This window comes from Podarcis erhardii (assembly GCF_964252035.2).
Source record: "Podarcis erhardii genome assembly, chromosome: 8".
NCBI lineage: Eukaryota > Metazoa > Chordata > Lepidosauria > Squamata > Lacertidae > Podarcis > Podarcis erhardii.
The window spans coordinates 47438041-47454964 of NC_138499.1; the positions used below are offsets into that span (position 1 = coordinate 47438041).

The 16924-nt window shown below is 43.2% G+C and overlaps 2 protein-coding genes across 3 annotated transcripts in view; both read left to right on the forward strand.

The window, feature by feature from the left end:
* The window catches only part of CLUL1 (clusterin like 1), a 28491-nt gene extending 19513 nt beyond the window's left edge, over nucleotides 1-8978 (forward strand). For both annotated transcript variants that reach the window (XM_081873252.1, XM_081873253.1), the window contains 4 exons: nucleotides 5165-5302; nucleotides 5722-5936; nucleotides 7292-7480; nucleotides 8345-8978. In XM_081873252.1, the coding sequence (XP_081729378.1) occupies nucleotides 5165-5302; nucleotides 5722-5936; nucleotides 7292-7471 (533 nt within the window). In that variant the 3' untranslated portion in view covers nucleotides 7472-7480; nucleotides 8345-8978. The remainder of the gene's footprint in view (nucleotides 1-5164; nucleotides 5303-5721; nucleotides 5937-7291; nucleotides 7481-8344) is intronic.
* Nucleotides 8979-10419: 1441 nt separating this feature from the next.
* TYMS (thymidylate synthetase) lies at nucleotides 10420-16698 on the forward strand. The gene is made up of 7 exons (XM_081873255.1): nucleotides 10420-10737; nucleotides 11844-11917; nucleotides 12326-12500; nucleotides 13322-13423; nucleotides 13914-14089; nucleotides 15611-15682; nucleotides 16261-16698. The coding sequence occupies exons 1-7, from the start codon at nucleotides 10542-10544 to the stop codon at nucleotides 16396-16398; spliced, it is 933 nt and encodes a 310-aa protein (XP_081729381.1). The 5' UTR covers nucleotides 10420-10541; the 3' UTR covers nucleotides 16399-16698.
* The last annotated feature ends 226 nt before the right edge of the window (nucleotides 16699-16924 follow it).

Consider the following 16924-nt stretch of genomic DNA (forward strand, 5'->3'; position numbering starts at 1 on the left):
TCTGAACGTAGTCACGGTGGATGGCAGGAAATTGCTAGGAGGACAAGTTGTGCAACAGACGCCTCCCATGGTGATGAGGATTGGAAATCATCGAGAAGTCATCAGCTTCAATGTCACCCGCCTTTCAGACACGCCTATAGTATTAGGCATGAGTTGGCTGGAGAGACACAGTCCTGCTGTAGCGTGGTACCAACGGCAGATCACCTTTTGCTCATCGTACTGTGCTCAACATTGCATCCAGTCCAGCCAGGAGGAGGGAGCTGAGCAGCAGTTGCAACTTGGCATGGTGCAGGCAGTACCCCGCAAGTACGAGGGGTTCCTGGAGGTTTTCTGCGAGAAGGAAGCTGACCAGTTGCCGCCCCACAGGCCTTATGATTGTGCCATCGACCTGGTGCCAGGGGCGCAGTTGCCGACTGCAAAGCTGTATTCCATGTCTGAGGACGAGATGCAAGAACTCAGGGAGTTCATAGAGCACAATTTGAAGCGCGGATTCATCCGAGAATCGAAAGCGGTGGGGGGCAGTCCTGTTTTCTTTGTAAAGAAGAAAGACACGCCCCAGAAAAGACTCATTGTGGACTATCGATTCATAAACAGTAAGACCAAACCCAAGGCCTTCCCCATGCCCAAGATAGATGATCTCCTGGCAACCGTAAGGAAGGGGAAGATCTTCACCAAATTGGATCTGCATGGAGCGTATAACCTCATACGCATCCGGGAGGGCGATGAGTGGAAGACGGCCATGTTCACGCCTCTGGGCACGTACGAATACAGAGTTATGCCATTTGGTCTCCAAAATGGATCTCACGTCTTCCAAGCATTTATGCATCACGTGCTAGCGGGACTTCTCTACAAGAAATGCGTGTGTTTCCTCGACGACATCCTGATCTTTTCGGAAACGGAGGAGGCCCATGAGAAGGACGTAAAGGAAGTCCTGCAGAGACTACGGGAGAACAAGCTCTACGCCAAGTTAGAGAAGTGCCAGTTTGATGTGACGGACGTGGATTTCCTAGGCTACAAGCTGTCCGACAAGGGGCTGGCCATGGACAGCGCCAAGGTCCGCGCGGTGTTGGACTGGAAGAGCCCTCGCAATCGGAAGGAAGTCCAAAGATTCATCGGCTTCGCCAACTTCTACCGCAAATTCATCAGAGGTTTTGCAAAGGAGACGGCAGCGATCACGGACACTCTCAGTTCCAAGAAAAAGAGGTTCGTGTGGACGGAACAGGCGGAGCGCTCTTTTCAGAAGCTTAAAAGCCTTTTCGCCTCCGAGGAGCAGCTGCTGCACGTGAATCCAGGCAAGCCCATACGACTAGAGACCGACGCGTCAGACAGAGCGGTTGGAGCCGTACTCCTGCAAGAAGATCCACATGGAAACTGGAGACCCGGTGCCTTTTACTCCAGAAAGCTCAGCAAAGCGGAGCAAAACTACACCATATGGGACAGGGAGCTGTTAGCCATTCACGCAGCTTTCAAAGCGTGGCGACACTTCCTCATAGGAGCCAAGCACACAGTACAGGTCCGCACGGATCACAAGAACCTAGAGTATTGGCGCACGGCGAAGCTCCAAAGCCAGAGGCACATGCGCTGGGCGGAATTCTTCGCGGATTTCGACTTTCGGATAGAGTACGTCCCAGGAGATTCCAACGTTATAGCCGATGCGCTATCCAGGAAACCGCAATATCTCGATGAAGCGGCGCCTGTAGCAGCCAAGCACATTTTCGCACCGCAGGCGTGGTCGTGCGCTGCCGCCACAGTAGATCTGGACGCGGTGCGACGCGTGTTGCAAGTGGATCAGTTCGCACAGTCCAAGATGGAGGAATTGCGCAGAGGTGTGCAGAGTGGCGAAGAGTTCCAACTACGCGACGGGCTGCTAACTCGCAAAGGTGCCCTCTACGTGCCAAGCGACGAGCTTCGCGCAAAGGTTCTGCAGCAGTTGCACGACGCCCCCAGTGCGGGCCACTTCGGTAAGGAGAAGACAATAGAACTGGTGGCAAGAGACTTTTGGTGGCCCCGGATGCGTGGAGAGGTAGCGGATTACGTCGCCAGGTGTGACACTTGTCAGAGGTTCAAGCCAGTACACCAGAAGCCAGCGGGGCTGTTGGAACCGCTGGAAACGCCACAGCAACCGTGGGAGAGGGTAGCTCTGGACTTCGTTACTGACCTGCCCAGCTCCAGGGGGAAGACGGCGGTACTGGTGGTTGTGGACCTGTTCACCAAGATGGCGCACTTCATTCCATGCGCAAAGGTGGCGACGGCGGAACAGACTGCCAAACTCTTCATCGATCACGTGTTCAAGGTGCATGGGCTGCCGCAGTCCATCCTGTCCGACAGGGGGCGCCAGTTTGTTTCCAATTTTTGGCAGAAGCTTTTAGGTATCCTGAACGTCAAGATCAACCTCACGTCGGCGAGACACCCACAAACCAACGGCCAAGCTGAGAGGGTCAACGCGATCATGCAGCAGTACCTGAGATGTTACGCCAACCAGCGACCAGCAGTTTGGGTGGACTACCTGCCGATGGCAGAGTTTGCCTATAACAACACGAAGCACGCGTCCACGGGGGTGACGCCGTTTTTCGCGAACAATGGTCGTCACCCCAGAACCTTCCCGGGGTTCGTGGCACCGGGAGAGGGGGTGCCGCAAGGAGCCGACCAGTTTGCAGCGGAGCTGCAGGAGGTGCACGAAGAGTTGCGGAGACATTTAGAGCTGGCCAAGCAAGCATATAAGGTGCAGGCTGACAAAAACAGGAGAGAGGGAGAGGAGATCCAGGTGGGGGACTGGGTGTGGTTAGCGGCCCAAGCGATGCCAGCCAAGTCGTTGGCCAAGAAGAAGCTGGGGCACAGGCAGTTAGGGCCGTACCAGGTGGAGGCTAAAATCAACCCTGTAGCCTTTCGACTAGCCCTCCCCGAAGGTTCCAGAGTGCACCCGGTCTTTCATAGATCGGTGCTCACTCCCTACAAGGCACCGCACAGGTTTCAGGAGTCTGACACAGTCACGCAACAACACACTAAGTCACAGGAGAGGGAGAGGGCGCCTAGGGCCGAACCACTCAACGAGGTCACAGAGATCCTGGACTCGAGATGGGGGCAAGAGGGAGTAGAATATTTTCTAGTCAGAGAGGGTGCCCCAGTCAGTGCCAATGGTTGGGTGCCGGGCTACGCCTTAGACGAACCTCTTTTAAAAGACGAGTTCCATGCCCTTTTCCCTCATAGACCCATGCCAGCCGAGTACTTTGATGACTGGCTCTTTACGCCCACATGTTCAGGCAGCACTTTCCACGGCTTTTCTTCAGCTGAAGAAAGGTCGCCGGACTCCAACTCGCCCAGGGGATCGTGTTCGGGGGTGGACACAGAACCCTCTTATTGGTGGGACGAGCAACCAGAGGAGGACTGGCGCAGGAAATGGCTGACGGGACCTTGGCAGGCAGCACCGGACCAGGTACCAATGGAGGAGGGAGAAGAGAACACCTTGGGTCAAGAACCCGAATTCGAACACTCGTACAACGAACTGCAAACAGAGGAGATGGAGGTGCAGAATCTGTATCCTGCGTCCGCCTCCGAAGAGCGGCAGCTTCCACAACCTGCACCCGATGAGCGGAAGGGGGGAAGGGGGGGCTTCGAGGGGGGGATGGATGTCAGGGTTTTAGGGAGAGAGGAGACAGAGAGCGAGGGCGAGGAGGAAGAGGACGACAACGAGCCGAGGTTGTCCCAAAGTCCGTCTAGCGAATCAGAGGATTCCCAGAAGGGAGCCCCCCTGGTCAGGCCAAGGGGCAATAGAGAGGGAATCAGTCAGAGAGAGGGGAACGAAGAGGGAATCCCCAGTGGGAGTGGCAAAGCGGGACCAGCTCCCCCGTCGGAACGGAGTAGAGGGGGGGGAGTTGCCAGTGTGTCAGAAAGAGCAGGACAGGAAGGAGGAAGGGGGAGGAGTTCGGAGCAAGACGTCCTGCCTGAAAGGGAGGAGTGTAGTACCGAGAGCAGCGTAACTGTAGAAAGGAAGGTCAGAGGCAACGTACGCGCGCCAAGTTCAAATATAGAGGCGCGCGGAAATGAGGAGAGCTCTGAGGAGGAGCCTGGTGCCAAAGCACGAAGGAGGGGGGAGCAGGCGGGAGAAGACTCAGCCTCTGGGGAGTCCCGGAAAGAGGGAAGACAGGGGGGCAGGAAGACCCTGCGGAAAAGGAAAGAGAGGAAAAGGTGGAGCAGTACAAGCCTCTTAAATTGGTGCAGGGGAGGGACGGACTCAGAGGGGACTTCTAACATCTAAGGGTAACAGATGCGGAGCCACGGAGTTTGGATGTAATGACGACAATGATCTTCAATAAAACCTTTTGTATATAGCTTGGACTGGACTTTGGTCTCTTGTGAGCTGGGACCCAGGGTGGCTCTGACAAATATTATTATTGTTATTGTTATTATTTATTGCATTTACATCCCACCTTTTTTGCCAAGGGGCTCAAGGTGGTGTACATCATTCTCTCCCTCATTATTTAATCACAACAGCTGCCGTATGAGGCAGATTAGGCTTAGAGTTAGTGACAGGCCAAGATCATACAGTGATATTCATGGCCAAGTAGGGTTTGGATCCTGGTCTCCCAGATCTTAGTCCAACACTCTAACCCATAGGTAGGCAAACTAAGGCCTGATGCCCAATCGCCTTCTTAATCCGGCCTGCAGATGGTCCAGGAATCAGTGTGTTTTTACATGAGTAGAATGTGTGCTTTTATTTAAATGTATCTCTGAGTTATTTGTGGGGCATAGGAATTCGTTCATACTTTTTTTTCCAAAATATAGTCCAGCCCCCCACAAGGTCTGAGGGACAGTGGACCGGCCCACAGCTGGAAAAGGTTGCTGACCCCTGCTCTAACCACTACACCACACTGGCTATCCAAAAAGCAGCAATTGTATTCACTGGATTAATTTCCATTCCGGACAGGGGATGAACAAACTTGATTTCCCATCCACCTCATTTTAGGTTACTGACAGTTCCCTATGCAAACACCACCAGACTGCCACTGTCAGCCTCACAAATAGGTCTGCTGCTTTAAAGTTGGTTGTTTCATGTTTACTTTGATGTTTAAACCACTCAAGATCATATTTTACTTAATTAGATCTATGTTATCATTAATGTTGTGTACCATGTGTATTGTTAACATCATATGCATGTTTACTCTAGATTCTGATGGAAGTGGAATGTTCTCTAAGAACATGGCAGACCATGAGAGAACTCCTTGCAATAAGCTGCGTCAGAATTCATCGGGATGCCCTCAATTTCATGATAGATGCCAAAAATGTCAGGATCATTTTATGCGAGGTAAATAACGGCCCTGTTCATCACCAACGATAGTACTGTCAATTGCTGTTTTGCAAAATAGTCATATCTATTTAGATTTAATTGCTGAAATGGTTTTGAGAAGCCACAAAAACTGAGTCAAATGATTCAGTAAAACTTTCCTAAGGACAAAATATATTGTAGTAGGTGTTTTTACTTGCTATAGTAAAACCAGGGTTAGTATCAACTACATATATGTCCAAAAGTATATACTGATAAGCCCACAACAGAATCCAGCTGCATAGACACTGTTCTACCACTTAAGACTTTTAAAAACAATTCTGAGAATAGGTACTTCTATAGATTGATAAGCAATTACACTTTTAAAAAATATATGAATGTTTAAGAATGTTTCTTAAATTTCTTAAGGAAGTTTTATACATTTTGTTTGATTCCTATAGTTTGCCCCGATGTTCCTGAACTACATACAAAGTATGATGATGCCTCTAAGCTGGTGAACATCTCTGGTGAGCAATACCAACAGATTCTCCAGATGGTCAAACGTCACACAGAAGACACAGCCTACCTGTTGAATAAAATGAAAGAAAGATTTGGATGGGTGTCCGAACTTTCCAACATGACTATTGGACCAGAAAACATTTTCAATATAGTAAAGGTAAATGCCACCCATTAAAATGCCACTGCACAATGATCTCTCTGTTTTGTTTCACTGATATTTATTGCTTCAGTACTGCCTAGGGAAAATGTGTGTGTGTTATTTTAGTTCTTTAAAATACTAAGCTCTTGCAGAGGTAGATTTTAAGTATACTTGATAATCCCTTGATGATCTGAAACTCCAGAGCTTAGACACTAGCCTACTCTAAATCCTTTTAGTGTGATGATGGTTAACTGACCTGTATCTGACAGCAATGAAATGGCACAAACTGGTTTGAATTTCTGTAAATTACTTTTCAAGAAGAGAGTTTTGCTAGTGTCTGACAGGCGTCTTCTTTAGATCAATATAACAAAAACATAGCTCAGGGCAAAGGGAATGTTATAATCCTTCAGGCACATAGGGTACAAGTTCATGCAGTGCCTCCAGTAATTTTCCAAAAGGTGTTTCTAAAAAAAATAAAATCCAAGCTCTCGCTTGCACTGAAAATTATAAAGGAAAGATAAATTATGCTATATTGCATATAATTTACATAGTACCCCCATGGTGACTTAAGAAGGGGAAAAAAGCAGTTGTTGGGAAGTTTGTTTTGTAATCCATGGATGAGGAATTGGCATCACCAAGACCAGGGGTCTAGGAGGTATTGCTTCTGGTTGTGCCCATCTGGGAGCTCAGTACAGAACCAACATATGCTGGAGGGTTCAGGAGGTGCAACTGCTGTAGTCTCTGGAAATTCATATTTCTCTGTCCAGGACTCCTGGCTGCTTGAGTACCAATTTGGAGAATCTGTACCTTAATTGGGCTCTTGGAACAGACAAATTTCTGCTGCTAAAAAGTGTTTAATGCTGCATTCTACTGTTTATATTGATGCAATTTAATTACGGTAATAAGGGTATTTATATACTGCTTAATAACAACATATAATGCATTGCATTGTATACTTTATTTTACTCTTTTATTTTTGCAAGCCCCCCCCCCCGAACGTATGCTGATGGGTAGCTCCATGAATATGGCAAATGAAATAAAGAAAAGAAATAAGTGAAATGTGGACGATATATTATCAAATATCATTGAAACTATGCCCCAAATTACTACCTTTTTTCTGGGCCTCTGCATCCCTAATAGCAACCATCAAACAGTTGGAAATGTATTTCCCATCATCAAAATAATGTTGTTGTTGATGATGATGATGATAAACAAAACCAAGTCAAACAATACAATTTTAGATTGCATTTGATTAATAAACTAATTTAAGAGGGGCACTTTATTATTCCTCCCCTTAAAACCGAGAAGTTTAAAAAATGATGGTGTGTCTTGAGGTGCCGTATTCTCACATATGTCATTTGGTTCTCCTTCAGGTGTCATCAAGTGTCAAAGGAGGTGAAGCTGCCAGTCCAAATGAAACTGTCGTAGATGTGAATATTTTGACTTCACCTACTTTTACTGTCAAGGTTCCCCAAGATCTGGACACTGAGAGTTCAGAATTCATTGAATATGTAGCAGGGAAGGCTTTACAGCTTTACAAAAAGAATTTCTAGGCAAGGCAAGTTGATTGTCTTTACATTAAAAAAACAACACAACGGTTAAATTGTAATTTGTAAATTTTGTTTTATAGACAGGCTTTCGTTACTGAGAATGGGAGGTTGAAAGCAATCATTTACCACAGATGCACTCGTTGTGGCAAAAGTTTCCTTAACACTTGACAGGATGAGATGACTAAGCAAGTCCAGCATTAGGGAACACACTGGTAGTTTGGTCATCTGAATGGCTTCTACGCCAGAGTTTATTGAAATACAGCCCCTCTTTATGTTCCACCCACTGCTTTTTTAGTTACCAGTGGATATACACTCCCACAATGGATTCTCTATTTGTGTGGTTGTGTGTGTGTGTGTGAGAGAGAGAGAGAGAGAGAGAGAGGGCAGACAAAATGAGTTTAGCAGCATGGGACTAGTGGATCTTGCCTGTGTGAGTAGACTCCATTACAGGATGGTATGGCATAATAAATAAAAATAAATAGCTCATTCTCAAGCCTGAACCTCAGGAAGATGGTGACAAAACCAAAGGTTGTTAGATTTTCTAAGTCCAAAGGCCTGATGTTTTCCTAACTAATGTAAAAGTCCTGCACTGCTGCTGAGGAGTGAAGAGATGCATTGGTGCAGTGGCATACATTATATCCTTAAAACTTTGGGAAGTTTTCAATGTTTGATGTTTTATTGTGTTTTGAATATTCTATTGGGAGCCACCAGGAGTGGCTGGGGAAACCCAGCCAGATAGGCGGGGTATAAATAAATTGTTGTTGTTGTTGTTGTTTGTTATTAAAAACATTTAATGATTTTTTTTTAGGTTTGTTATGAAACTTTATTCATAGTTAATTAATACTATTTGTTTTTCTTTTTTATCTCCCTAGAGAGGAAGAAGTGAGCAGTGATTCCTACTTTGAATCCAGCATATTCTCCTTTAGCAAAGTACACCAAAAGTCATCATACAGAAAAAACCTGCAGATGATAAAATGTTTAATAAATGTGTTGAATATCAGTATGAATGTAACTCTTGTGATTTCTCTCTGCATTCAGTTGTTGAGAGCACATCTAAAGAGATATAGCTGGTGAATACTGAAAATGTTTCTCCTTAGCATTTGGATTATGTGTCCAAAGAGAGGGGGTAAGAAATACATGCATAGATTTCAGTTGTATTCTTTCCAGTAATGTAGACGTTGGAAGAAGTATTTTCAAAGTATACTAAAGTCCTGAATATGTAGTTCCACTTATTAATGATTTGAATCAGTTTTGCATGTGTGCTCTGGTTAAGGAACCTGCCATTACAGTATACCATAATGGTCAGTATCCAAAGCATGGTATCAAGTCTTTACATTGTAATGGCAATGCAAGAATAGGCTGTGGTGCTTCTCTACTTGACAGGGTTCACTGTGTAGAGGGTGAAATTGCAAAGAGCAAACCATGAAGGGCACATACAAGCCATCTTCAATAGTGTATGAATATTCATGTTTTTCATTCATTAAAAAAATACTTATTCTTTATATTCTTACTTCCCAAATAAACAAAAAATGCATCAACCTCTTATTTGTAGTTTGAATAATTTTATACCTAGAATCAATTCACTCATTGTGGGACCAAGTTATATCTTATGAGGACAATCAAAATGCCACAAATTAACTGTGCAGCTTTTGACTTCTCCAGAACTCTTTATTAGGCTGGTCTAATAAACATTGTTCTAAGAGGGATTTTTCTCTATTTTGTTTTCTCTTTTTCTCTATTTTATTTTCATGGCCAAATCCAGGCAATTTCCTATTAAACGAAGAACAAGTAACTTTATGCAAAATTAATATTGTATTCTTTGTGATATTCAAATATTTGGATATTGCTGGAACAAGATTTTGAGTTTTACTCAGCAGTGCATCTTATCTGACCGTTCATACATTATAAGAATGCAGGTGCAGTCAATTTTGTGCTTGCGTTTTAAGAATGTAACATGGGAAACCAGCTGTGCTCCATACTGTTATCCAATGTAATCTAAAGGTATGTTCCCTGCTATCAAAATATTTCCAATTTCAAAAACTGATTAAGAATCACCATCGTTTATATAAGCTTGAATTTATAAAGTGTGGAAGAGAAAAACCAATTATATCCACACTACACATGCAAACCATACTTATACCACTTTAACAGTCATGGCTTCCACCAAATAATCCCTAAAATTGTAGTTACAGATAGGTAGCCGTGTTGGTCTGCCATAGTCAAAACAAAACAAATTCCTTCCAGTAGCACCTTAAAGACCAACTAAGTCAGTTCTTGGTATGAGCTTTCGTGTGCATGCACACGAAAGCTCATACTGAAGAAGTGTGCATGCACACGAAAGCTCATACCAAGAACTGACTTAGTTGGTCTTTAAGGTGCTACTGGAAGGAATTTGTTTTGTCCTAAAATTGTAGTTTACTGAAGGTGTTAAGTTATTAAGAGACCCCCTCCATAGCTGCCAACTTTTCCCTTTTCTTGCGAGGAATCCTATTCGGAATAAGGGAATTTCTCTTAAAAAAGGAAAACGTTGACAGCTATGGACCCCTCACAGCACTCCAAAGGAGAGGACCCCAAAATCCAGCCTAATAAGGACTGAATAAGGACTGAGCTTGCTCGTTGTAGGGTAACCCCCGCCCCCGCAAAAGGGTACTGCAACTTTAACAGTTGTGTAGACGGGATTTCCGCCGGCACATCTTGTATGGCAAGCTGGTTGACTGTTGACGTGGGGAAATGGAACTGGAGTACCCAGAATGCTGCAAAATCTTGTTGCAGCTCCCATTTGTCCCGCCTAATGGCAGGACGGCGGCCGCGTATTCCAAAACACCGACCGACTGCGCGGGCGGCAAGAGGGAAACGCATCTCCCTTCAACTAGAGCCGCGGAGGATATAGGAAACGTGAAAGCCAATAGTAAAGCGGGATCTGCAGCGGTGCCCGCCTCCACACCTCTCTTATTGGCTCGGAGGGGAAATGGGTGGGTGAGCGCGCCAATTCCGAAGTTGCGCCGCTTCAGAAGCGGGAGGCCCTTGTAGTCGCGCTGGGTTTTCCCGCCCGCTTCCTGGTCGCCTCTTCGCTATGCCCGCTGTGGTGACCGAGACCGAAGGCCCTCACGAGGAGTCCTCCGGCGCGGCAGCGGCGGCGCCGCCTCACGGGGAGCTCCAGTATCTGAGGCAAGTGGAGCAGATCCTGCGCTTCGGGCACAGGAAGGAGGACCGCACGGGCACCGGCACCCTCTCCGTCTTCGGGCTGCAGGCGCGCTACAGCCTCCGAGGTGAGCCTCTCCTCCCTCAGCGCCGGCTCTTTTCTTTCCCCCTCAGAAATGAGGAGACGCTGCGCCTTCCTGCGAGGGGATAATGGCGCCTCTCGGTCATGTGGAGACGCTCTTCGATACCTAGCAATCGGCAAGCGTAGTGGGACTGACGACACCATAACAATAAAACCCTAAGCTTTTTTAAAATGTTCGTGGGGTTTCTTTCCCTGTTTGAGGAAGGAAGGAATGGACGCCGCCCTGTTTTCACTTCCTCCCACCAGCAGCAGCAGCAGAGGAAGGACGCAGCGTTTCCCCGCCAAAAACCGGATTATTAACGGCAGAGCGCATTTTGAGTGCGTTTGTTTATGTGCGCGCGATTATTTCCCTCCCAGCTCCCGACTCCCCGATTCCAGGATTATTGGCACAAGCCAAAAGTTAAATGTCAGAATCGTACCATTTTTCTCATCTTGGGGCCGAGGGGTGTTAAGATGTGGGTGAACATATCAAACGACACAGCGATTCTTCAAACAGCTCTTGGTTATTCACAAAGCCAGAAACAGGATAGGCTGTGAATCCACCGGATTTTGCTGCTCTGGTGTTACCACCGTAATAGATCTGGATATGACACAGTAAATTCTCCCACTGGAGTCCATTGGCCAGAAGATAAAGGTTAATGGGGAACAAATAAAACCATAATCCACCTTCCCTTGCTGCAGCAAAACAATTGGGCTTTAGATGTAACAGTGGGTCTACCGTGGATTCTTCTTTTCTCTGCCTCTTCCTACAAATAGAATTGCTCTGTCCATATTTAATATATTTGGTAGGTAATGTTGCATTCCTCTTAAATGTGTACAGTGGTACCTCGGGTTACAGACGCTTCAGGTTGCAGACTCCACTAACCCAGAAATAGTACCTCAGGTTAAGAACTTTGCTTCAGGATGAGAACAGAAATCATGCGGCGGCGCAGTAGTGGGAGGCCCCATTAGCTAAAGTGCTGCTTCAGGTTAAGAACAGTTTCAGGTTAAGAACGGACCTCCGGAACGAATTAAGTACTTAACCCGAGGTACCACTGTACTGATGAATTACAGATGTTCTCTTATCTGCTCTTTCTTAAAATTTATTTTCAGATAATTTTCCATTGCTAACGACTAAAAGGGTTTTCTGGAAGGGAGTACTTGAAGAACTACTTTGGTTTATCAAGGTATGGTATAATAATTGGTATGTACTAGTACAGCAATATTCTATGTATTACTTTTAGCTCAGAACTAGTTGATACATTTAAATTTTTACTGTGTGCTAGGTTTGACAAGGTATGGTGGTCCTTTTTGTGTGTGTTCAAGTCTTCTATATCACCCTTGCTATCTTTGTTCCTGTAGTGTTAAAAAACTGCAGAATGTACTATCCCACACACATTTCTGTACAGTACTGCCTTTTTAACATAAATGCTCACAGAATTGCAGAATTGGAACAGATCCCGAGGGTCATCTAATCCAACCTTTTGCAATGCAGGAAGCTCAGCTAATAATTCTAAGGAATTCAGGAAGCATCTTAAAATTATGTTCTTAATTAACATTAATAAATATTTCTTTTTTTACCCCCCCCCCCACAGGGTTCTACAAATGCAAAAGAACTTTCTGCAAAAGGTGTTAAGATCTGGGATGCCAATGGTTCTCGTGAATTCTTAGACAAACAGGGATTCTTTTCTAGGGAGGAAGGAGACTTGGGCCCAGTTTATGGCTTCCAGTGGAGACATTTTGGAGCTGAATACAAAGATATGCATACAGGTAATGACACATTCTACTGGTTTCCTATATTTAGGTATCCTCCGTACTGAGGACAGGATTAACTGCTTAATTAAAAATCCAGTATTCTAGGTACTGAAGAGATTATGGTAAAATAATGTATTCATGCCTTAAATAGAACATATTTCCCCCTCTACGGTACACCCCGCCCCCCAGTACAGCTGCTCTGGGAAAGAATTAATGTTCCTAAAAGATGCCTTTCTGTTCATTTGCCCATTTCACATATTATTGTGGGTTTTCTTGGGTAAATAAAGAGTACACAAAAGTATTTAGTACCTTAGCAGAAAGGTACTAGACATGGCTGTAGAGGGCATGCATATAGCTACTATCACAATCACTTCCTTCTCATAGACTTCCACCTATCTTATGTTAAAGATGTGGTGGGGTTAAAAGGGTGTCAAAAATAGTTCTTCATCATTCAAGCCACTCCCATCAATGGCACACATAAGTTCATATGGAAATCTGCACTGAGGGAACGCAAAAAGTTATCATAAAAGTAGTGTGAAATCATAGACTGAAGGGGCAGTATTACTGCAGGTTCTGTGTTTCACGAGCAAGGAAGAAGCAGTAGTACCAGAAAAAGCACTGATGGATTCAATCTTGCTGTGCATTCAGAGCCTTTGTGTTTCTTAGTAGAGGAAAATTATCTCACTATTAAGTAGTTTTGTAAATTTTAGTGGGGTAGTATGAAAATAAATGATATGAATTGCCTCCCAAGAATGAGCCTGACAATTGACGGTTTCACAGATAATTAAAAATTTATCATTTGTCACATTGTCACACTTTTCCTACTGTATTTTCAGATTACACAGGGCAAGGAGTAGATCAGCTGCAGCAAGTAATTGATACAATCAGAAACAATCCAGATAACAGAAGAATAATCATGTGTGCGTGGAATCCCAAAGGTATGGTTATGGAATTAATTATGTAATGTCATTGTACCTTGTAGTTGTGCATGATAATCCTGTTCAAAAACAGTGGAATAGCTTGCAACAATAGCTTGTTGTTTGTAAACTGACTTCTTGCTGGCTTTTGTATGCCTTGTGGTTATGATCAAAGTAAAATATATTTTAAATGTATTTTTAAATTTAAAAAATACACTCAGCTTTTCTTTATAAAATAATTAACAAACTACTGTGTTCACCTGGGAAAAGGGATTGTTCTCAAGCTGCCACTACAATACTCTACACAAAATGCATTAAGAACTGGCCAGTTCTTTAGAATTTAGTTTTAACATTCTTTTTCCGTTTTTGTCATTTTCTAACAATGACACACTGTTGCTATGTTAGGAAATGGTAATTGCTAGTTTACAAAACAAAGCCAATAAGATCATTCTGTGGGTGGAATTTTGCCATTGGACATACTGTAATTTTTGTTGCCTTGTTTGCTTCTCAGATATATCCTCAATGGCCTTGCCTCCATGTCATGCTCTATGCCAGTTCTATGTTTTAAACGGTGAACTCTCTTGTCAGCTGTATCAGCGTTCTGGAGATATGGGATTAGGAGTACCTTTCAACATTGCCAGTTACTCATTGCTCACTTCAATGGTTGCCCATGTTACAGGCTTGAAGGTATTTTTAATGCTTTTATCTATTTCCACTTTCAAAATAAAGAATAAATAAACTAGAAAGAATGTAGTATATGAAGACTTTCTAAAATGGAGGGTGTATAAATGAAAAACTTGAAAATTTGTACATGTTGTTGAACACCAGAACAAGTTTCATATTTCTTTGACAGTGCAATTGTATACACTTCTCAGAAGTATGCCTTCTCAGAAGTATGTCAAGTTCAATGCCACTTGACTCCCGGTTAAGTGTGTGTAGGATCTCAGCTTTCATTATTTGGATGGCCTCTTACTATAACTATAGAAGAGTCAAAAGTAGCGTGTTGGCGTAATTTGTAGAAAAAGAATTCTGTCAGTGGTTTTATCAGGTCAAGCATTTTATAGTCCAATGTGCTTCTTTGTATCTTCCACTGGCTGCCATAATTTGAGAATCGTAAGACTGTTGTGATGTTGCCAAAATGTCCTGAAAGTTAATACAGCTGCTGTTCTAATATTTCTGTTTATAAAAGCTAGTTATGAGGAACTTGGGAAATGTTTGTAGCAAAGCTAAACATCTCATCACTATAATGGATCAAGGTACAGATGTTCAAACTCCATTTCCTGTGCCCGTTGTGAGAAGCACTTGAATTTTCCATGGCTGTAATTCTGCTCTTTGTGATTATACAGCACAGGGTGCAGAGCAACTCCCAGGTTCTGATAATTCTCCAAAAGCTATTTCTGTGTACAGCAGGGCAGATCAGTGCCAGGCTAGTCTGCCTGTATCTTCTTGGCATGCTTTGCTGGCTTTTGTTCAGGTCCTCGAGTGCAACCTGTTATTGCTTCAAGTGGGAAAAACTTGTGGGGTTCTGCTCCATCTTGCTGGGAGAGTGTTGCTCAGATGTAGGATTTCTGTTAGTTGACCCCAGTGGATTAAGCTCAAGACAGAAGAGTTATGCAGAGAAGGAATGTCATATGGACTTGTAAAAACCATTAAGCACCTTAGTCTCTGTAAACACAGCATACAGGATTGCACCATATGTGGGTGGCTGCTTCTTGAGCCAGTAGAACAATTTATCCCACAGAAAGTCATTAATGTTAACAATTTATAGCTGCTACTCTAATGAGGCAGGTATCCACTAGAAAATTATGAACCACAGATTTTATTTAGAGTATGCAAACATTTCTCCTTCATGTGCTTGTGACAGCAGACCAAGGTTATTGTACACATTTATTGTAATGTGTTGACTTGCATTCAAACCAGTTCAGAATAAGGAATATAACATCTAATTTTGTGTGTATTAAATGGCTTGCTGAGGAATCTGGTTAGAGCAATCTTGCTTAAGAAATATACCAGCATGTACAGGGTGGCCCAAAAGTAGGTATACAATTAATTAATTATTTTCCCCCTTTACTGATATTGTGAATGATGAGAACTTGAGTCAAGAACAAAGAATGTGGATTTTAAAGCAGTATACCTGCTTCTGGACCACCCTGTATATTCTTGTTCATTCGATTTCTAATACTAAGGCTGTGTTTCTTTTTTATATAGCCTGGAGAGTTTATACATACACTAGGAGACGCTCATATTTACCTGAATCATATCGAACCTTTGAAAATCCAGGTAAATAGTTTGGCAAATAGCCAGCCTTACTACTCACACTGTGTATTTCCTTCCATAGCTGTATATATATTGAATTAGTTCAATCTTGGAGTTAAAGGAATGATGGAATGCATTACTCTTGTCATTTGCTTAATAATATAAGAGTTGCTGAACATGACCAATACATTATAGATGTGATCTCCATGGGCTTTGAGTAGGTTGAACACAGCTTACTAAAAGGTGAAAGGCTGTGCAGTTTATTGAACTGTTCACATTTCTGCAAGTGCTGGAGACAAAACAGGCACAATCTGGCCAAAATGTGACTTTAACATCAGCTGTTCCCCAGCATTGACTAACTGGACTTATATTGGAGCATTTGTGGGTAGATATAGCAGCAGCAGAGCAACTACTGGTCATTATGTGTGCAGTTAATATTCCTAAACAAGTATAATGTTTAATTATACAAGTATTAACATGAGATGATTTAAAACAAATCCCATTGTGAAATTTGTTGCTAAAGTGAATACCCCTTGCATAATTAGTCAATTTTATATGAATGCCATCCCTCTGAAATAACCAACTCTACTTTAAAATTTCAGCTTCAGAGGCAACCAAGACCATTTCCAAAACTCAAAATTCTTCGCAATGTTGAAAACATCAATGACTTCAATGCGGATGACTTTGAACTAGAAGGTTATGATCCTCATCCAGCTATTAAAATGGAAATGGCCGTCTAGGTGACTTGTAGCAGCGTTTACTTGCCTTAAGGTCCAATTTGCAGTAGTGCCCTTAGAAGAACCATATTTTGACTTTCTAAATATTAGAAAATACTAAAGATATTTCATGATAAATTATCATGGTTTTCTTATGGAGTTTGAAGTATGCACTGTATCCAATGAAATACTTTCCCCCCAGAGGATACTTTTTTCAGCTTCACTTGCTGTGAGAGGTTAACTTTCTAGGTTGTATAATAGAAAAGCACTTTCTACAATTTCTGAACTATGCAATAAAATATACATATATTTCTTTAGTACATATGTGTTATGTGCATCACCTGTATTCTATTACCATAATTTACATAGGTTTCAAGTTTACCTGACTAGGTAGTAAAAGGGAAGGTGAAGCTGTGTAAAATATGGAACAACTAGATAAGTAGTTGGCAACTGAATAATAATAATAATAATAATAATAATAATAATAATAATAATATGCCAAGCCCTTCCCCCACATTCTAGGCTATCAAATAGAAATGATATTTTATTG

What these genes read in the sequence shown, in the direction of transcription:
- TYMS (XM_081873255.1), top strand. Translation starts at nt 10,542, where the DNA reads ATGCCCGCTGTGGTGACCGAGACCGAAGGCCCTCACGAGGAGTCCTCC. An exon ending in AACTACTTTGGTTTATCAAG is followed by an intron (nt 11,918 to 12,325) that starts GTATGGTATAAT and finishes CCCCCCCCACAG; the next exon opens with GGTTCTACAAATGCAAAAGA. An exon ending in CCCATGTTACAGGCTTGAAG is followed by an intron (nt 14,090 to 15,610) that starts GTATTTTTAATG and finishes TTTTTTATATAG; the next exon opens with CCTGGAGAGTTTATACATAC.